This window comes from Oryza brachyantha, chromosome 1, assembly GCF_000231095.2.
Source record: "Oryza brachyantha chromosome 1, ObraRS2, whole genome shotgun sequence".
Classification (NCBI taxonomy): domain Eukaryota; kingdom Viridiplantae; phylum Streptophyta; class Magnoliopsida; order Poales; family Poaceae; genus Oryza; species Oryza brachyantha.
In genome coordinates, this window is record NC_023163.2 from 27,934,772 (window position 1) to 27,956,966 (window position 22,195).

Sequence of the window (22,195 nt, forward strand, 5' to 3'; positions counted from 1 at the left end):
ACTGCTCACCCAAAGAAAGCAGAAAAGGCTAACAAAACAGCCTGAAAAATAATCCTAGCAGGTCATATTCTACAGCGACAAATTGAGGCTTCAGCTCACTTAGTTTAATACTTCTCACCCAAAGTAAGCAGAAAAGGCTAACAAAACAGCCTGAAAAATAATTCTAGTAGGTCATATTCTACAGCGACAAATTGAAGCTTCAGCTACTGTAGTACAATTGGTAGGATCACTCCACTTTTTGGCCATAAAATCAGGTGCCTTTTCTCTGCCAGGTAGGCCCATTTCGTCATCACAGTACAAAGATTAACCTAAGCTTATAACAAATGGTACACAACTTTACTGCCTTGGGAAGGTATTGTCAATCTCTCTATAGCCCACAAGGTGTCAAATATTTGACAGCATACCTGGATCTACATGACGGGAAGATCAATGTTTTTTTTTCACCCTCCAAACAAATCCATTCGGACTGATCAAGCCAAGTCGTCAAGTGATTGACTTATATACCATCCTAACATACTAGCAGTACATTACATGTGCGTCACCAGCAGCAACCTGAGCTAGGCAGCAGCTACGATCACCCAACAAAATCATGCAGCAAGTGGCCACCAATCTCCTTCCCGAAATGCCGATCCTGGCCTCCAAACGAGCTCATCACATAGGCGTCACTGACCTCCTCCAGCCCGAAACGGTGTGCGAGGTTGGCCGGGAGAGCAGCCGGCAGAGGCTCGGCGATGCAAACCCTATTGTTCTGGTGAAGACCGAGCGTGAGGGAGACGCCGCCGTTGCCGCCTCCGATGCCTACGCCGCCGCCGACCTGCTGGTGCTGATGGGGTGATGCGATGTTGTGCTGCGAGGACAGCCCGTTGTATGCGAAGCTCACCTGTCCCTGGATGGACTGGGACATCTGGGAGAGCTCATCCGGGAAGCCCTGGGAGCCAGCGGTGTTGTGGTTCCGAGTTATGCTGCTGCTCTGTCCAGGATGCGAATCCGACGGATCGGAGGGCTTCCCGCTGCACTGCGACGAATGCTGGGGGGCCTGATGATGCACACTGTGCTGGCCCTTGTCAACCACCGAGTGTTTGTGCATCTGCCTCATCTCCAGGTTGTGAATTTCTTCCACCATTGGCTTCCACAATCTAACCCTTGCATTGATAAACCAATTTGATACCTGCACCAGCATCCAAAATCAACCAAAATGCCTTGAACAACAGAATTAGCTAGATAGGTAAAACGGAGCCTGATTGCGCAGCTTGTTCCTAAAACACAGCAAGAAGCATTTGTATTTACCTGGTTGCGCGTCAAACCTGTTTGTTTAGCCAACATTTGCTTATCACCATCCGTAGGATACCTGTGCATGGATTATAGGGTTGTTAAAAGAAAACAACCATGTACCAGTTTTAATGCAAATGCAAATAATCAAGAAGTTTCTGCCATTACAAAAGAGAATTTCTTGTGATGTGCAGATATGCTTACGACGGTTTACAGGACAACAACAAAAAATATCTCACGGGGGAATATCCAAGCAAGATGTACGCAGACACATCTTTCAAGTTGAATCTTAGAAAGCTAATGTAGAATTAACAAAATTAAAAGGATTGATTGCTATAGGAACTAACCCTAGGGCCAACAGTTGACAAACAATAGATCTGAGTGACTTTTTTTTTCCCATTGAGCATTAATAAACAAAGAGAACAAACTGACAAAATCCCTTAATGGATGAAATAGCAAACAATAAACTAATAATGATCACAAACTGAATATCTCAAGCACGTGTCAATCAACTTGATGTAACCACCAGTGGGGCTTAACTACAGCCTTTAGATCATAGATAATGCAAAATGATCGTACAACAAAAATTTAAACAAATACACCAAACAGACTTCATTATATATGATTATGCTTACTATAGTTCTGTACCCTACGATTTCGTTCGATGGAATGCCAATCTTGCAAGTTATTTTAAACACTAACGTGTTCTAAAAGGCTAAAAGCCACTCGACTAATGAGAAGTCGGGCCACCACATTCATACAATACAAGCAGAAACCTAAGGCCTTGATTAGTTTCTAAAATTTTTTTCCAAAAAAATCACATCAAATTTCTGGACACCTCAATAAAGCATTAGACATAAATGAACCAAAAAACTAATTGCACAGTTATGAAAAAAATCTTGAGACGAATCTTTTGAGCCTAATTAGTTCATGATTAGTCATAAGTGCTACAGTAACCAACATGTGCTAATGACGGATTAATTAGGCTCAAAGATTGTCTTGCAGTTTCTAGGCTAGCCGTGAAATTCGTTTTTTTTCATTTGTGTCCAGAAACCCTTTCAACATCTAGTCAAACATTCGATATGATGTTTTTGCCAAAAAATTTTGGCAACTAAACACCACCGAACAAACCCAGGAAGTTAATACTACTGATTATAAGAATGTTCAAACAAGCAACAGGAATGCCACTGTTTAGATCAACAAGTCCTAAGAAGCTCCTTGAAATTTATGATCTGTACAACACAAAGTACTGTTAGGTACAGGCTTTAAAAGTTTGTGTTAATGATGATCTGGAAGCCATGCCTGCATAAGGGTTGAGGCCATAGCCTTCCATCAATATATGCCTCACATAACGTAATGATTCAGACAGGCAGGATTAGCTTGCTATCACCAATCCATCAACGGATCAACCCTACGCAACCGGTGTCATGTACACTGCTAGTATCAAAAAGGAACAGCCACCCTCGCCACCACAAATTCTTATGTACTACTGTTATCCTCATCTAAAGCAAGCAACTGTAGCATCATCATCATTCATATCTTGGAATGTGTGCAGCTAATGAACCTAGAGGCTAGAGATAACAATCAGCAAAGCAGATAAAAAGACTTACGGATGCAGGAAGTGTTCGAACAGCCAAGCGCGTAGAACAGAAACGGCGCGCTCGGGGAGTCCCCTTTGAGGACGCCAAATGTTGTGCGGCTGACCAAACGCGCTCGCACTGTTCCCTCGCTGGAGACCGCCGCCGCCGCTGCCGCCGGCAAGCCCAAACACGGCGATGTCCTTAGTTAGCCCGTCCTTGACAGCGACCTTGTTGCTCGTGTTACGGAGCTGGTTCAGTATCATGCACTTCAAGCACTTGAAGTGCTTGGCCATCGCCCTCAGAGCCAATGCCGCGAACGGGGCGGCATTGCTGAACCCCGCGACGGTCTCAAACGAGGCCATCACAGCTTGCACCTGCTGGTAGTACTGCCGGTACCTCTTGCAAACCTAAAAAGCGATTACTCTCGGGTTAGAATTAGATGAGATATAAATTAGTACCAACAAGAATGATTAAAAGATCTCCATGTTTGGAAAAGGAAGCAGTCTTCTTTTGTTTTCATGTGGAGATGACATGAACAAAGCAAGCCTAGCTTCCAAGTCCCAATTATGGGAGAGAGATGCCATACTAAAGAACACCAACAAACAAAATTGCCTTACAGAGGGTTCCAAAAATAGAAGCTTTCTACATTGTACGTAGATGCTCATGGAGTATACTCCTAGTAATTGCCATACTCCGACATCGGAGAGAGGATAGTATTTCAAAGCACAAAGCTTTGAGCAAGACCACTATTATCGTCAGAGGACACCAACAAGAGAATTAATGGCATCTGGCATCGCCCATGGGTCATGTCCCAAGACTTTGAAAGGACGGTTAGTTCTAATTTCATGTGGAGCACCATCTTTTCAAGCACTCACAGTAGTTGTAGTGCTAAACAACCGATCAAAATACAATCTTTCATGATAAGACGCGAAGAAACACCACTATTCATCATGAACAGTGCAGCACTGTATACGCTCAAACCGCGCAAGGAAAAAGAAGAGAGAGAACAAATCAAAAGATGTATCAGCAGCAAAGGAAATCATCATCAAATCAAAAGCACATGCAACCACAGTGAATAAAAGCAGCCGCAACTGCATCGGTGACATGACCACTATGTGCAAGATTCTTCTCCACCCAGGAGTAGCGATAATTGTAACGCCGAAACAAGGTGAAAAAGATGGTCGCCACAAGAAACCTGGAAGGAGGAATTCAGGAGGGTAGCGAGTTCACTAACCTCTTCCATCATGGATATGAGCTTCGTCTTCTTCCACTGCTGCTCGGCTCCTGAGATGGGGCCAGCGTCCGCAGCGGCGCGGTCGACGCCGCCGAGATCGTGATCGATGGCGTCATGATCAACGCCATCCATTGGATCCGCGTCGAGCAGGCCCTCGTCGGATATGGTGCGGTCGACGTGCGCAGAAGCGCCGCCGACGTCGCAGATCTCTTCGAACAGCTTCTCTGCCGGGCCGAGGAAGCGGGACCGGCCGAGCACGGCGGCATACCCAGTAAAGGGACCGAACGGCCCCGTGGCCTGCGCGAGGCCGCCGAGTTGCCTCCTGGGCTGCGGAGGAGGAGGATTCGACGACGCGGAGGAGAGCGACAGCGAGAAGTTCTGCGTCGGGATCTGCGGGAGCGGTGGCGCCAGCCCGTGAGCCACCAGCTGCGCCTGCGCTAGCGTAGGGCTGTGCGGGGAGTACGACGACGATGAGGAGGCGTACGAGTAGAACGCGGGGGCCGGAGGCCACGACCCGTGCTGCTGCTGCTGCGGGGCATGGCCATGAGGCGGGGGCGAGTCCCCGGCGTCCTGCGGGAACCGGAGCTTCTCGCGCCGGCTGTGCTGCGGCACGTGGTACATCTGCCCACCCACCGCAGCCGCTGCCGCTGCCGCCACCGCCGCGCCGGCCACGTGCTGCGGATGGTGGTGAAGCAGGAGATGGCCAGCGTGCCCATGGTGGTGATGCTCCGGGCCTCCCCCCTGTCCGCCGCCGCCGTACCCACCCCCCGCGGCGGACGACATGGTCGCGCCCGCGCACGTACGGTCCTGGGTCTCCTCGGCCCGCGCGCGCGCGCGCGGTGTGGTGGTCACGTACGGGGGTGGCGCGTGCGAAGAGCGCGCAGTGAGCACCTGGCCCTGGAGAGAGTGGAGATAGAGGGGAAACGGCTCCGCACTTTCCGAGCGCCGGGCCTGGCCTGGCCTTCTGCTTGGCTGGCCCTGGTCTCTCTCTCACTCTCCCGCTGTAGTGTAGCCTCCTCTCCGCACCCCGACCCCCCCCCCCCGGGCGTTCCCCTTGTTTTTTCCCTCCTTTTTTTCCCCTTTCGCCTTTGTGCTGGGTGTTGTTGCTGGGTTCGGGGGCTCCTTTCTTTCTGCAAAGGCAACCGAGACACGGAGAGAGAGAGCGGGGGTGATGGCGGGACGGAGAGAGGGAGGGGAGGAAAATGGTAAGCCGTGAAACTGTGAAAGCGAAAGCAGAAAGGCCGAGCGCGACGGGGGGTGAGAGGAGGGAGAGCAGCGCGCGCAGGTGAAGGAAGGCGGAACGGATGTAAAAATAGGTGCAGCCGCGCTTGTCATCCGAGCGAGAGTGGGTGGGGGTGGCTGGCTTGCTGCCAGGACGTGTCCGGCCGGCCCTGCGGCGTACTTGCCCTTGGCGCGGCGCGATCAGCCGGCTGCTGCGGGAGAGCGTGATGCGTGTAGGTTCACTGTGTCAGTGCGTGGCGCGAGCGATTTTTATTTTTCATCCTCCCTTGTTTTACTGCGGGCTGCCCGGGTTGGTACTCCCACCTGTGTGGGTTTGACCATTCCAAGCTACGAGTAGAAAACATTCCATGTGCAGTGCGATTAAGCCTCACATATAAATGTTGTACTACACAACTGGCTTCTGTGCAAACACCCCCCTCATCTCTCCTGCTGCTGCTGCAGCAGCAATTCTTTTATGCATGTTCTTAAATGGGTTTACAGTTTAGGAGCACCACATTAACCTCACAACAGCACTCTGTGCTAGGCGATTAAGGTGACCAGACCAAATACGGTTTTTGTCATAGGCGAGTCCACATCGCTACATAACCCAACCCCTTTGGCTGCTTGTGTGGTGGTGTACAGTACGTACTAAAATACTGCTCAGGAAACCCTTGCCCCGCATTAGTAGAGACGGCAAATCATACGCGCCCTTTAATGCGCTGCCCTCCCGGACCGAGCCCTCCAATGGACGCGGCCAGGGCGCCGGGCCCACGACTGGTCACCACCCGTAACTGGGCCCGCAAGTAAGCAATCACCCCTCTGGGCCCCACCCATGACATGACCTAACATAGCACACACACACCCCCCCCCCCCTGGCCCGCGGCCCGTCCCGTCCGCTCCCGCTCCCGCTCCGCGACCCCCGCACCCAGCCCCCACCGTCGTCGACGCACCACCGACATGCGGGACCCACGTCCCCACCCGGTTCTCTACACCGCGTCCGGTCGAGCGGCGCGATACGACGAGAGGAGAGATGAGAAATCCTTGGGTATTGCGTCTCGTGGGACGTCACCGGGGGACACGTGCCGGCTCCCCCTTGGGCGGGGCATGATTAGCAAGGCTTACGCTACGGCTTGAGCTCGCTGTAGAGGTGACGTGGCTGCCGCTGCCATTAACTTCAAATCCACCCATCCATTCAGCTATCCGTAGCGCACATAGAAAGAGAACAAGTGAGCAAAAGATACGATATGAGTACGAGCGGCGTACTGGGCGGAAGGAACTACACCTCTGGGCTTATGCCTTTGTTGTCACTGCATAACCTCCGTAGACTGTACTAGTACTGTAGTCATTGGTCCCAAATGACGTATTTTTTGGTTTATCTTGCGTATACCTATAAAAGATTATTATAACTAAGTGTTCTCCACTTTTTAAACACTAGTACATTTATCCTCTACTTGTATTTATGCCATAATTTACTACAACAATGTTCTTAAAATAAAATCTTCGAAAGGGCAAAGTATTTTTTTTGATAGAGTAGTAGAGCTAGAGCAGCATAGAATTGATTAGCTAGCTACCGCCTACCTCTATATCTACATGGATCAACAGAACAGGTGAGAGTGGAATCACTCGGTCTGTACAGTGGCAGGACAGTGCAGCTCTATCGCAGGGGGGCCCACCGCGCAGTGTCACCTTGACGCGAACGGCGTGCTTGATATTTCGTGCATGTGGGAGCCGAGCGTAGAGCTAGTATCAAGTGTAGTGGGGCTACCTAGCCTCACGTCTCCAGTCCAGTCCAGTGCTTCCGCTCCCTGCCATGCGGAGCCCGACGCAGGTCTCGCAGAGAGTTCAGTGCGAGTGCACCTGCTCGGTGTTGCCACGACCCACGGGGGTCCTATCGTGAAGTACTAGTACACACTTTCCCGTCGCGGCAGCGCGTTGGTAATCGTTTCACGGGGCAGGCGCTGCTGCTGCTTATTGGCAATTTGGCAGAGCTGTCTCTTTCCTGTGAAGGCAAGCACCAAGCAGTCAGAGGCAAGGGTTTCGCGCGCGGCGCGCTGTGCGTGTGCGTATATATGTATGTGTACGCACACCCGGTGACACGCCGCGTGCACCGCAACGTTATTCTCTTCCTCTCCTCCAAGACGGAGGCGTCGAGCGACGAGCACGTACGGTAGGAAGAACACGGACCAGCTTATCAACGTTTTCTATCCGAGCTTTTCGCCGAGCCGCGCGCCGCCGCACGACGCTGCGGACCACCGGAATGCAAGGGTCAAGCCGCCAAGGGCGCGCACGGCGCCCCTCGCTTTCGCGCGCGGCGCGGCGCAGCGCGTACGTGTCGATCATACACAGTGAGCGACTGTGGCCGAGTGGCCGGACCAGGACCCACGCGTGCAGTTCCCTGTGTATCGCCGGACCGCGTGTGGACACGCCGCGTTTTCCCTGTGTTCTCGCAGCGCACGTGTTGCCTGTTGTCTGCCATCGCTGCCGCACACGCCAAAAAAACGTAGTACGTGCGTTTCGTGAAACCCTGCAAGCTCATGTGTCCCGGCCGGCCACACCCGGGTCTGCGTCCGTCCCTCCCAAAAGGAACTTCACCAGTAGGGATGGTAATCAATCGGATCCGATACGAAAGAGCACAACTACACGTAATCTTTGTAATCACTTTTGTCCGTCTGATTTATATGTCCGATAGAGTGGGTGGATAAAACTTTGTGACTGCGCCTATGCATGGGTATATCCGTGATACCTAATACGTTTTACATGAGTACCATCTCCAGTAGACAGATAATTAAATAAAAAATAGCAATATAATTAATAAATTGCACGAGTATCCCTAATGGTTTAGAGGAGCAATACAAATTATCACTGTGCTAACATAATTTTATCGAAGTTCCAAGATTTTAACATGCCATCAGATAGGCTAAAATCAGCATGTGCATCAATATCAGGTCAATCATCAGTTATCCAAGGCTAAAATATAACTTGGCTAACACTCTACTAGTTTTCGAGTCGTAGATCTATCGGGTAGGGTACTGTCCACAGACCCATGGGCAAAATTACCCTCCTTATTCACCGGTTGTTAGAACTTGTTACTTGTCAGTTAGAAGTTAGAACTATATATCTTCACTTTATTTTTAGTTGATCTTAATTGTTTCTCCTTCTAAGAATTTATTTTTGAGCAACTATTACAATGAGGTATGGTAGGCAGAATATACATGCATTGAGATTTGAAGTACACGATGGATGCATTGAGATTTTAAAATCTAAAGAAACATTTTGATTTTACACCTTCGTATAAACATACATACATACATACATACATACATACATACATACATTGTATGTATGTATGTATGTATGTATGTGTGTGTGTGTGAGGTAAGCAAAAAGTCTTATTTGAAGTGTTTTATAGGCCTTATACTGATAGTAGAACTAAACTAGATCATTTAATTATTCTAATCCAAATAAATTATATTTACCACGTCAAGTAAAATACTTACCAATAGAAAACACTGTAACCAACATTTTCTTAATGTAAAAAGAAGGCGTGGAACCAAGGGAATTACACCAACTAATTGTGATACTATCTCTATCCCACAAAGACATTAGTTCTAGCATTGATGGTTTATCAGAAAATACTTTATTTCTTGAGCAATTACTGATTTAACTTTGGTAAAGTGGAGAACAAATGCATCGCAATTGGAAAACAAAGGCAAATACATTGAGATTTAAAAAATTAAAGGACATTCTATATTCTTTGCGAGTTCGAATTGTTTTGCAAATTTGCAGGAGTCACACTTAGGCTAAAAATATTTTTTTCTAGACAGACAGAGTATCTACGGTAGGATGTATACTGACAAACTGAGTATAGTAATAAGGAGACCAATTTTCTACAAGTGAACTGTAACATGTGAGTCTTTAACATATTCAATCACGACTTCACGAGTATAAGTTTGTTCTCTCGGATTTTTCTCGTTTTCTCTCGCGCTTACTGAATTACTCAAAGTTATATTTTTAAAATAGAATTTAATATAAATGTTCATTGTGTCATCTTTTTAAATTAAAATTTTAGCATTGTATTAATTAATTGAACAGCTGACAACATAAAAGAGTAATAAAAATCATGAAAACTGAAATCTCCCGTGTTCGAGAACACAACCTATACAAGAGGACCGTCTTAGCCCCTGCGACAGGCACTTTTACCACAGCATTGTGCTGCCTACCAAAAAAGATAAAATCAATAATAACAGAATAACTATATACTGTGCTAGTATCCATCGCTCCTCCCCTGAAGTTACCCGAATTGAATACTAATCAAACCGTGACAAGAGCAATGTCAATATAAGCTGATAACTAGCTCTAAAATCTTTTTATTTCATTAAGATCTAGCATATAGCCAATATATACCATAATTGCATACATACATACAATCTATCATCAATATATAATTCACTTCTCATACACATCCGGTGTCTTAGAACTTATACTGTAGTTGGTTGTATACATGTAGCCCGTTTTTCTCCTCTCATATTTTCTATGTTCCTCACGTAAGTATAAATACGACATTTCAATGTTTATAGCTCACGTAACTTATTGTACTCATTCTAAGTTATTGCTTAGTTCAAGCTTGGTATGCACGTGGTGAACTCACTAGCATCAACTATGATAATTTTATTCCATAACTTGTACTCACTCCGATTTCTACGTTTGACGCTATTGACTTTTTAATAAACGTTTGATCCTTCGTCTTATTTAAAAAATTTATATAATTATTGACTATTTTATTATGATTTGGTTTATTACTAAGTAACTTTAAGTATAATTTATAATTTTATATACTTAAATAAAATTTTTAAGTAAGACGAATGGTTAAACGTAAATTAAAAAGTTAACGGCGTTAAAAAGAACCCGGAGGGAGTACTTTGTAACTGTCCAAATTACTTCATCTATCATCAATTGCTTTATATACCCTGCAAACAGCATAAAACCTTCTTTTTCTGTGTGAAAACAAAACAATCGCTAAACATTTGGCAATCAAATCTTTGCTTACGTGAGTTAGTCTTGGATATCAAAATACTAGATGGCTATGGGTTATCGGTGAGCTTCTAGAGTTGTGGTGAGCCGGCAAAAGTTTGTGAAGCCCTCGGTTTTACCTTCTCAAGAGAGCAGGTAAGTAAAGTGGATGAAGGAGACCCTAGTTGGCTAGTTCCTCGGGATCCTCCTTATCAGAGATGTAGAACGCTTGCTAGAGAATCGGAAGGAAATAAATCATTTATCTCCAGGCCTCTTTTATATTGTTTTTCCATAATTGTGATTTACAACGCTGATACTCCTGTGAAAGTTTTATGAGCCATAAATAGGATGTTATAGAGATATTTTTAATGATGTGGCAACGTATTAATGAAGAGAGATGAAATAAATTTTATATAGATGAAAACATATATGCACAATTATCTAGACAGCTTATGTCTTGTACATGGGTGTATCTACCACCGGGACTAGAGGGTCAATGTGCGGCATTGAAGCCTCTCCTTAGTCCCCGTAATAAATTTTCTGATATTATTGAAGAGAAGGATAGCTAGAAGCGATTCTCTTTCGTCTAGCTCCTCCTAATATTTTATCTAGATCCGTCACTGGTCTTGTATGTAACCTAGGAAATAATAATAGATAAAACTATGTACAGAAAGAGCAGTGTTTTATCCTGGTTTCAAGTATTAAATTTAAAATTTTAATACTAAATTTTAAGTTGATTCTGGGACTTTTGTTAACAAAATGATAGTCTCAGTGATGCTTTTTTATGATTTTTAGCGATAGTTTTACCATAACAATTTATATCCGTGACAAATTTATAATTAACCCAATAAAATTTATAGCGGGAATGAAGGCTAAACGACGGGGTTGTTGTCTAAATTCGTACGGCTAGTAATGAAGACGATGAACAGCACGTTAAAACTGGTTCTGGGGGTGAAGCATTCAAGGCAACAATGTACGCTCACGCGCTGCAGCGCATGGCCCCATATTCTTTTACGGACCATTTGAATCCTAGGTATGAAAAAACAGATAAATAAAAAAAACATACGATTCTAATAGAAATGTAAGTATAAAACAGAGGATTGCAAAATACAGAAAAAACGTAGAAACGATCGTTTGATCGGACCACAGGAAAAACACAAGAATTTGAGGAGAGATAAAGACTCAAAATGATTTTTTCCAAGAGGTTCTACCTCTTTTTAGATTTTCTCCAAAATTTATATGGGAAGAGGCACTCCATAGGATTTTCATAGGATTTCATAAGATTAATTCCTTTGATTCAAAGGGCTTTATAGGAAAAAAATCCTATAAAAGTGAAATCCTCTAAAATTCCTATGAATTTTCTTTGAAATCCTTACATAGCGGGTGCATGGCCAGCAGTACATGCTGCGTATATATGCATGGAAGATAAAGTTAAAGCAAATTTATCATCCTCGAGAAGATACCAGGAGGTAACACAATTTTCTACGTAAAATTTAGTACTCGCTCCATATTTTTATGTATGACACCGTTGATTTTTAGAATCACGTTTAACCATTAATCTTATTCAAAATTTATATCCAAATATGCAAAATTATAATGCATAATTAAAGTTTCTATAATAATAAATCATATTATAACAAAATAATTAATAATTATATAATTTTTTAATAAGACGAATGGTCAACGTGGACCTAAAAGTCAACGATGTCGTATAAAAAAATATGGAGGGAGTTCTAACTATTTTCTATGTAAAATTTGTTATCTCTTAGTACCTTAAATACTAGAAGATACTAAAATTTTACATAGAAAATAGTAATATCTCCTGATAACTTTTTTAAGGATGGTAAAATTGCTATAAAGTTAAAAGGAAAAGCTGCTTAATATGCGCAGACCTCTTCCTCATCTCTCGAGCGTACTGAGTGATTAAGTATTTACTTCCTGTAATTTTTCTTATTTAATATCATTGATTTTTAGATAATATTTATTTTGTTGAAATTTTATGTAAATGTACAAAACTATACATCATTGTTAAAATTTTTTAGTAATAAATCAAATCATAACAAATACCTAGTTATTATATTTTTTAATAAGACAAATGATCAATCTAACCGTCAATGACATATAATAAAAAAGATGAATAGAGTATAACTAAAAGCTTCCAACCCCAATTTCTCTATTCAATATATGCAACCTTCGCCATGCTCGTGCCGACGAGCCTAACCACTAAGCCAATTGAAGGCCCAAAATCGTGTTGAAATCCTCTGTTGTACGCAAAAACTGCTAAAAAGTCTTGCATGGTGTAACAAAGACAATATTAATTAAGGGACTACACTTGACTTTAACTTTGTTGGCGCCTTAGAAATATATATCCACATGAGTAGGTTTAATAATTACTCTGCGCCACAGCTCAAATTTTTCGTTATCTTTTTCTTTCCCAATGATTTTTTTTTGATTTTTTGAGAATGTATGTGTGTAGCTCATAATTCCTGAAACCAAACATGATCTCATGCGAGCTCGGCTAATCTAATACAGACAACCAAACGAGCTCATGCGTACATTCACAACTAGGTACACTCAACCTGGATGGAACAACCTAGATGGAAGAGATGAGCTAGGCTAGGATCATTCGACCAACCAAATACATCCTAATTGTGTCACTGGGCACATGGCCCTCGTACAAATTAGACATGAGTTTTTGGAATATTTTGAATGACCGAAATTGCTACTGCTACCTGCCTGTAACAGTGCACGGAATTTTTATATAGCAAAGTTACTTGAAAAATCATATTAATATATTTTATATTTTTTAAATAAATAAATAATTAATCCTGTAATAATCTATTACCCCTCCGTTTTATAATATAAAACTTTATAATCTTGTCTAGATTCATATGAATGCAAATAAACCTAGACATATATAAATTATATATATTTATTAATAAAAAATGTTATGCCACGCTAAAAAGTCTTAGCATATAAGACGAAAACGGAGGTCCCTCGTCCGAACGCAGCCTACTCCAATGGAGCAACGTGCACTGTAAATGACATGATATACGTGCCTCGTGTCCGTTACAAATGAGTGCGCAGTAGATTGCGTCTTCCCGTCGGAAAATTTTCTACGCAGGCACTCCACGACCAACTCCAGTACCGCTAGGCCGGCAACAGAATCACACTCCCAAGTTGTAGCAACGACAGTAAGGTACAGTAAGGTCAATTCAGAGAAGCCAGCGTGCCACCGTTTCTTTTCTCACTCTCACCCTTTTCTGACTGATGGATGCTTGTCATTGTACGTATCTGTTTGGTTTCTTCTCTCTTCAAAGAGTTTTGCTAATCTCATGTTTTTGTTCTCGTAGAAGATGTACTTAAACCCGTTGTAACTGGATTACTTAGGGGGTGTTTGGTTACCCAGAATTTTTTTTAATTTCCTGTCACATTGAATGTTTGGACACTAATTAGAAGTATTAAATATAGACTATTATTAAAACTCACATCATACTCTGGACTATTTTGCGAGACGAATTTATTGAGCCTAATTAGTCCATGATTAGTGAATATGATGCTACAGTAAACATTTGCTAATCGTGAATTAATTAGGCTTTAAAAATTTGTCTAATGAAATAGTCTTTATTTATGTAATTAGTTTTGTTATCAGTCTATATTTAATATTTCTAATTAGTGTCCAAACATTTGATATGATAGGGACTAAAAAAATGTCCCAGTGGATCAGGGTCTTAGCTGGATTCCGGACTGTCAAAAAAGATCTCCCAAGTAGGAGTATGTTCTTTCACACCATAAATTAGCTTGTGTTTATTTATCTTATTTTTTCCCTCTCTCGTTAACACGAATAACTTAAAATAAATTATTTTTATCAATATATTATTATTAAAATACGACTTGTTAGTAAAGCTTATAGTTGAGCTTGAGTTTGATCGAGTTTAAGTCGAGCTAACCTAAAAGCTTGAATGCTACGTTTAGTGGGCATTTAATTATTTGTCACTGACAGTGCCATGTTTAATGATTTGCCACTCAATCGTGTCTATGACATAAGATCTAGGGCCTATATGTCACTGACACATAATTAAGTTATCCATCTAAGAGTGGTAAAATCATTAAATATCCATAGATTTGGAGCAATTTTAATAGTAGAGCTAACTATCAACTATGAATGTATATAAGAGCTAACAGTACAATAGATAAGGTATAGCGTTGGCTCTAATATTTTCTTTTGCTATCTCTTTCTATCATGTATTTAATTCTACCTTAGAGCATGTGAAAAACGTCTCTTTCACTAGAGTCAATCCTTATGATTTCTTATTTACTTCATGAAGACTTATGCTACATCCGTTCTAAAATATTTTTTTTTCTAGATGGTTTAGTATATACTATGAAGATGTGAAATGATTCCCTTGAAGTTAAAATTGATTAGGTTCTCTTTCTATCGTATTGGCTCTGGATCTTCGAAACGATTGAAATTATAAAAAATTGGTATGGAAATACTTATAACGTGGTAGAAAATTTCAATCTTAGAAATACTACTTCTTTTGAATATAGGATTTTATAAGAAAATTCCACATGAATACAATATAAAAGATAATGTGTTTGGATAGCTCCTAGAAAAATAACATATCAATTTGAGTTACTTTTAGAAGATATATAAACGGGAAGAAACATCGGAATTATCAAAGGAAAATTAAATTGAGGTTGGAACTGAAATGCAAAATTCCTTGGAATTGAGGTATACGATTGCAATCTAATTAAAGGAATTTAGCTAGCTTCAATCTAGTATATTCCAAACAGTCCTGTTAGGAAAGTTCCGTTAGAATTTAAATTCTTTGAAATATTTTTAAAATTCCTATTTCTAAAAAAGTCATCATATTTAAAATAGAGCGAGTAACCGGATACAAGATGGTGATGGGTATGCTGTTTCATGGAAAAAAACCAAAAATGTATATTTGTAAACGAAAAATAATCTATGTAAAAAATTTTATGCATGTATTCTTAGTGGTCTAAAAGCTTTGTTGAAAATTTAGATTTCGACTTATATAAGTATAAGTATAAACAAGATGACTTTGTTCAAGCTACAGCCTTGAGCCCTTAACAGCTTAGGGCGCACACTTGCATGGAGCTTCATCGAGTCATTTCAGATAAAAAGGACATGCCACGTATGACAAAGCCACACATAAGATCCTCCCTCCATAGTGCACAATCCTTCACGTGGGTCCCACCAAAACTTACTCTCTTTTTTTTACTCCCTTCACTCTCCTCTCTGTCTCTCCCATCTCTCTCGACCTCTCCACTCTCTCCACTCCCTCTCTCTCCCGGCTCGTCGGCAGCGGCGCGTCCCCTCGCTGGCGGCGGGCGACCTTGTGACAGATCTTGGCGATGGGTGACGGGTCGGCCTCGGCGTGTGCTGGAGCTTGGCGCTGGCGAGTCCCTGCGACAGATCTAGGGGCCGCGGTCGACGAGCGACCTCGGCGGCGACGGGGTCGTTGTCGGCGGCGGGTTGGCCTCGATAGTCGACGGAGGTTAGCGGTGACGGCGGGTCGGCCTCGGCGGTCGGTGGAGCTCGATGGCCTGGTGGCGGTGAGTGGGCCTCGGCGAAGACGGGTCAGGGACAGCGGCTGTGGTCAACCTCGATGGATGGCATGATTTTCTCCCTCTCTCTTCCTTTCTCCGACGCCTTTCTCTCCTGTCTCTCTTTCTCTATTGCTTATTGCTTTTTCTCCTCTCTGATAGAGCCACCCATGGCCTCTGCAAGACGCGTGTGTTTCTGTAAAGACACGGTTCATGACGGCGTGTGTCTCTGTGGAGACACGGTCTATGACGACATAGCGGACGAGGTGGGGTAGAGCCACTGGCCACAGTGCCCAGCTCCACCCCCCTTTCTCTGGATGCGGTGAATGCCGTGGCTGCCAGTCAGCTGAGAGCCTGGGACTACTGCTTCAAAGCACAAAGCGTCTCACAAGTCTGGACCCTCTCAGATCAGAGTATCAGACGCTAGCGAGCTACTCCTAGATACTACGAGAAGTACGTCTGCCTCCTAGCCGACGCAGCGGTAGTAGCATCTGATTGACGTGCGTCAGCGAGCACCACCACCACCACCACCCCCAGATGACCTGATAGCTTGGGTTAACGTGGAGAGGTGGAGTACAGGCTCCAAGATCTCTTTGCTTGCTGCCTCACTCCTTCCGCATCACCCCCTGTCATTAGACCAGTGATTTGACACCGGGCTCTCTTGTTCTACGCTCCGAACTGAACATCGGTTTCAGCGATCGGTTCCTTGGGCTGCGATGCTTTATAGCGGTAAGATGATTGATTAGCTAATTTTTAATAGTTATTTAACTGAATAAATTTTTTAATAGTTATGTAATTAAATAAACTATGGAATCAACCGCTAAAAGTTCAAAATTTACTCTAGAAACATAATATAATAAACTTTTGTGTAGAAATATTTTATATCTGCATTGGAGTAACCGAGTAAGGATGGCACTAATTCGTTGACGGGTAATTAGGATGAACATTAATTCAGTCTCATTTTTTCACTCTCACGTTTCCAAAATAAGATCATCTTTAAACAATAATTGTATTGGTGTTTGTGAAAAACAAAAAGAATGCATTGGATTAAGGATGGACACTGATTCACCGATGAATAATTTAGGATGAGCTCTAATTTAATAAAATAAATAAAGTCTCAGTATAAATAAAATTTTATTTATTTAATTGAACTAGGATCATCTCTTAAATACCCGCGGGCCAATTCATGATCATATTGGTACTAGTACTAATCATTGTAATTGCTCGGTCCTAGAATAACTTCGGTTTTCATCTTTCGTACGTATTAATACAGACGGAATACGCTCTAAGCAATCAACTCTAACTACAATTATCTCTCGACACGGCAGCACGCACGCAACTACTACTCAAGTGTAGAAGTAGGAGTGCAATAGCAGTACTCCAGTTGTATCTTGATTTTTTTTTAGCCCAAAGATGCTGTAAATCTTTAGATGCTGCTGTGACGTTAAACTACTCAGTGGTACGTGAGCGTGTGCAGCCGGACTACTGGAGCATTCAAGTGTTGGCTTGTGGCAGCGCGGAAGCGCCTCTCGAGCGCCCATGCAACCGCGGAGACAGCAAAGCTGCCGATCGGGCGAGAGAACTCGACTCTATTCAATGCGCTAGCTGTAGCAATGTAGCATCCGTCCGCAGGCACGCATTGGCCACGACGAGTAATCTATCTCCTTGACTTCGCCGAGAGGAAAAGGAGAGGCGGTCCGCGGGCGGCAAGCGCGCGATCGCGGTCGATGGGTCATCGGCGCGCAGCTGTAGCGGCACAGGGCCGGCGAGCAGAAATGCGGGACGGACGGAGTGATGGCGCTGAATCTGCCGAATGTTGGTCGCGTCACGCACGCACGCTCTCCTTGCTGCCCTGCTAGCACTAGTACATGGGCTCTCGTGACTGACGGTTCGTCACCACGCTGCGCCGAACACAGTGCACGTCCCATGTTGACATGGGACGCCATGTTGACACGGCGCCGTGTCCCGCTGCTAGCTGCACGACGTCGTCGTCGTTTGGGTGCAGAAGCTACTTTTACATATATGTTGTATGGATGCATACAAATTAGTGGCTCATCTGGAGTGCATGGCTTTACATATGATAGGTTTTTTAGTTCGTGAATGTAGCGGTAGCATGACATGTCTGGACAACCACCGGTTGGGAGTGGCCCACCGGGTTAGGCCGCCGGCCGGCATGGGCGTACATGCATGCATGGGAGCCTGCATCTGCGTGCATGGACTTTTTCCCGGATTTGTAAAATCGTGTGATGGTCCGCCGATCGGATGGATCGGGCCGTGCGCGCGTGAGCCTATTTATAAATGGTTGGGGACGATGCTCAGGTAGGGTTCGGCGATGATGGTATTGATGTGTACTGGACATTGCATGCTACACGTACCACCTAATGCTAATGATCTTTGGACGACATGTCTAGTGATTGATCCGGTATCTAGACTCTGGATACACTACCAACGGATCAACTCGATCATCGTGTACGGACGGGCTACATTCGACGGCTACAGTTTCTCGTCGTAACCTGTGATGGATTTTTTTAACGCACATTAATGGTATACGCAAGTCAAGTAGTAGATCGTAGTCTGTCATAGGTAATCGGTCACCGAAGATGGCTAACTTGGAAAATCCATTCTTAAAGGGTGTTTGTTTATAGGAGCTAAAGCCTATATTCACATTGGATGTTTGGATAACGTAGTCTATAAATAAAACGTATCCATAATGTTGGACTAATTCATGAGACGAATCTAATGAGCCTAATTAATTTATGATTAGCGTACGTGATGCTACAGTAAACATTTACTAATTATGGATTAATTAGGCTCAAAAAATTCATCAAGCGGATTATCTCTCATTTATGAAATTAGTTTTTTTATTAGTTCATATTTAATACTTCAAATTAGTGTCCAAACATCTGATATGATATGGGGCTAAAAAGTTTAGCTCCATTTAACAACCCCTAAGTGAGATCATACTTAGGTGATGGTCATAACTACCATTGTTAGAGATTATCTTGGATGGATGCCAGCAGGTTCACGTTAACATGGTTACTGCGGTAATCGTGGTAACCGTGGGGTCCACCGAGATATGTTTCAGTATAATGCGGTAGTGTTGTTTAAATTTGACGATAATTTAAAATAAGATTGAGAAAATTTGGTAAAAAATATATGTGTTAGAGACTAATTTATAGTGAAGTATGGTGCAAGAAATAGATGAAAAGAATATATTTACAAATGATTAAAAATTTATTAGTGAAAAAAGAGGGAAAAGGGAAATTTATAATAGTTTATTAGGTAAATATTGTTTATAGAAATCTTTATAAAAACTTCATATGAGGACGGTATTTTTGATGAGATTGACTTGTAGATATATAAAAATATGTTTGTGCGTTGTCCGTTATGTTATTATGAAAAATAAATATTATAGCTTTTATTTGTTAGTTCATATGGGATATCTTTCTATGTCAATTAATTTAGATAACATTTGTAACTTTTAGAGATATATATGCAGGATAAATATACATAATTCTTGGTACAAAATACATGATTTATTCGTTAGTTAATTGAATGCATGTGCATTATGACAAATAGAATCTATGATGATCTTGTGTGGAAACATGCAGAAACCTTGATCATGTTTTCCAAAAACATGTCCTAACTGTCAAAACTATAATCAACTACTAACTTCCTATTTTTCTTAGTATTCTATATTTTTAGATTTCTCTTATAATTTTTACCTCGGTTTATATTATCCACGGTTTTCGCTTGAAACCACATGATTTTAACTGATTGTCGTGCGGTTTAGTACTCTGTCTCAATATAAATATATTTAGAGCACTATATAGACAAATTAGTTAATAAAAAGATAACTTAAAACGTCCCTCAGTAAAAAGGAGGTGGTATGGAATGAGAGTTACGAGAGGTTGAATGGAGAGAAATTTAAATACGGGGTGATTGATGAGACAACTTGTACTCTACAATTTTTTTACAAATTTAAATATCTAAAACACATTTACTATAATACAGAGGTAGTAGATATTACTCCATCTGTTCCAAAATATAATCATTTCTAGGTTATTTAGCATTGAGATATTAAAAACTATCTTTTAGTCACTACAATGGTTAATTTTTAAATTTTGAATTGATTAGATTCTCTTTCCAAATATCTAATTGGCTTTGAAAAGATTGAAATGATTAAAATTATATGAATCAACATATAAATGCTTATATCGTGGTAAAATATAAATCATAAAAATGCTTATATTTTAGGACAGAGAAAATAATATTGAGGAGAAGATTTTTTTGTTCCACTTATTAAATGAGGAATCATTGGGGTAAGAAGTGTTAGAGCATCGTCTTCTGTTAAAAAAAAAAGAAAGAGGTTAGAGCATCTCAATGTTGAGATACACGACTATAAGGTGGAACCCATAGCAACAGGTTTAAGGTCTCTCGACTTCAAACGAGCCAACCATTGCTTAAGGTCATGTTTACGTGAACATGGGACGTGCTCTTGTGGGTGAGGTAAGAAAAAAAATAGAATAAAACTACTCTCTTTATTTCATATTGGAAGTCCTTTTAACTTTGTTTAAATTCAGCCATTAATAAAAATACATATAATTTTTATATATGTCTAGATATATTCACATCCATATAAATATAGATAATAATAGAAAGTCTTATATTATGAAATATAGTATAATTGATATGGTAAGGAGTACTTGGAAATTAATATATTTGTGTATAAAACTTAGATAGATACTTGGAATGATTATATTTATCGACCAGGGAGCATACATGAAAAGAGGAAAAATGGCAATCAAAGAGAACAAATTATGAAAGGAACAGCTATGCAAGCGTACGGCTCAAATGATGCATAACACAACATATATCTCAAGTGTACGCTGGCCCAGTCCACCCGTTTCGGCCCTAGTTGCTTAACCATGGTGGGCCATTAACTGAGGCAACCTCAACATCAATGATAGATACGCGCTAATAAGATTAGTACGGAAAACAGTACGACTAGCAAAGACAAATACCAGTACTGAAAAGAGAAAATTGCAAAGCTATCATTATAATTTGTTCAATTAAAGATATACCATCTGACTTACGTAACTCATGTTAAAAAAACCTGATGTCATCTAGACTGATGGGAACCAATAATCAAATTCGCTACTATGGGCTGTTCTTATCATCTTTTGCCTACCGATCGAGCACAACAAGAACAATCTCCCTGCTGTTACCAGCTGTGTTTAAACTCCTTTTGTTACTACTGCTAGCTGCTCCTAGCTAGGAAGAGCGCATGCAGAGGCAGGGGTGGTGAATTGGTAGAGGTCGGCAGGGTGGTAGGCCAGGCCACGAAGCAGCTGCTCATAGTCACATCTGCACTTCCAATCCAAGGAAGCGTGAACGACCGTGCAAAAATGAATGGAGTCAGGAGGCTTGGCGTCAGTAGATGGAAGCAGAACCCAGTGGATGTAGAACGCCTTTGATGGATGGTTGCAGCGAAGGTGCGTCGTTTGCACTTTGCAGGTGGTTGCTGGGAGGCCATCAGCTGATGTGAAGTCCACTAGGAGGGCTCATGTGTGCCATGCATGTCAAGCAAGCAACAACACTGGGCTGGAGCTCAATAGCTCATGCTTCACGTATGCCATCGCCATGCATGTCAAGCAACAGGTGCCGAGCCAAATAGCCAACGGGTAGCCAAATAGCCATGGGTAATGGAGCGATGAATGAAACTGGAGCACGGCGCTCGGGCTGATGGTCATAGAGCAAGCAACCGGTTTGCAAAAAAAAAAAAAATTGATGTTACATCAAACATTTGACCAAATATCGAAACGAGTTTTCTGATATGAATGAAAAAGTAAATTTCATAGCTCGACTAAAAACCACGAGATAAATCTTTTGAACCTAATTAATCCGTCATTAGCTGTAGCATTTATGGTTAATCATAGACTAATTAGGCTTAAAAGATCCGTCTTGTGATTTTTTTTCTAGCAGTGCAATTAGTTTTTTTCATCTATATTTAATGTTATATTTAAATGTCTAAAGATTCAATTTGATGTCCTGCGAAAACAAATCTAGAAACTAAACGGGCCCAAACTGGTGATACAGTGGAACGGATGGGCTGTTTCTGAGTTTACTTCACTGCACCAGAAAACAAGGACGGCTCCCATCAATTTTTTCTTCACCAGACAGAAGAGCACTGCAAATATGGTTGTTAGCTCCAGCTACTCATCACACACCGCCAATGGCTGAAGTTAAAGTAGGGTACATCCAAACTTGCGGCTTGTAATAGAACCCATCTAACAGGGGTTAATGT

General features: G+C 42.2%; 1 protein-coding gene across 1 annotated transcript; it reads right to left on the minus strand.

Annotated features, from left to right (window-relative positions):
- Window positions 1-235: 235 nt before the first annotated feature.
- Window positions 236-5,327, minus strand: LOC102715365 (BEL1-like homeodomain protein 9). Its single transcript, XM_015832664.2, has 4 exons — window positions 4,084-5,327; window positions 2,880-3,256; window positions 1,288-1,348; window positions 236-1,168 (listed from the first exon to the last, which is right to left on the minus strand). Exons 1-4 carry the CDS (start codon window positions 4,864-4,866, stop codon window positions 575-577), a joined length of 1,815 nt encoding a protein of 604 aa, XP_015688150.2. The 5' UTR covers window positions 4,867-5,327; the 3' UTR covers window positions 236-574.
- Between the last annotated feature and the right edge of the window lie 16,868 nt (window positions 5,328-22,195).

Coding starts and splice junctions, on each gene's coding strand:
- LOC102715365 (XM_015832664.2), bottom strand. CDS start 4,866: ATGTCGTCCGCCGCGGGGGGTGGGTACGGCGGCGGCGGACAGGGGGGA. Junction 3,257..4,083: donor TCATATCCATGATGGAAGAG/GTTAGTGAACTC, acceptor ATCGCTTTTTAG/GTTTGCAAGAGGTACCGGCA. Junction 1,169..1,287: donor CAGGTTTGACGCGCAACCAG/GTAAATACAAAT, acceptor ATGCTGGTGCAG/GTATCAAATTGGTTTATCAA.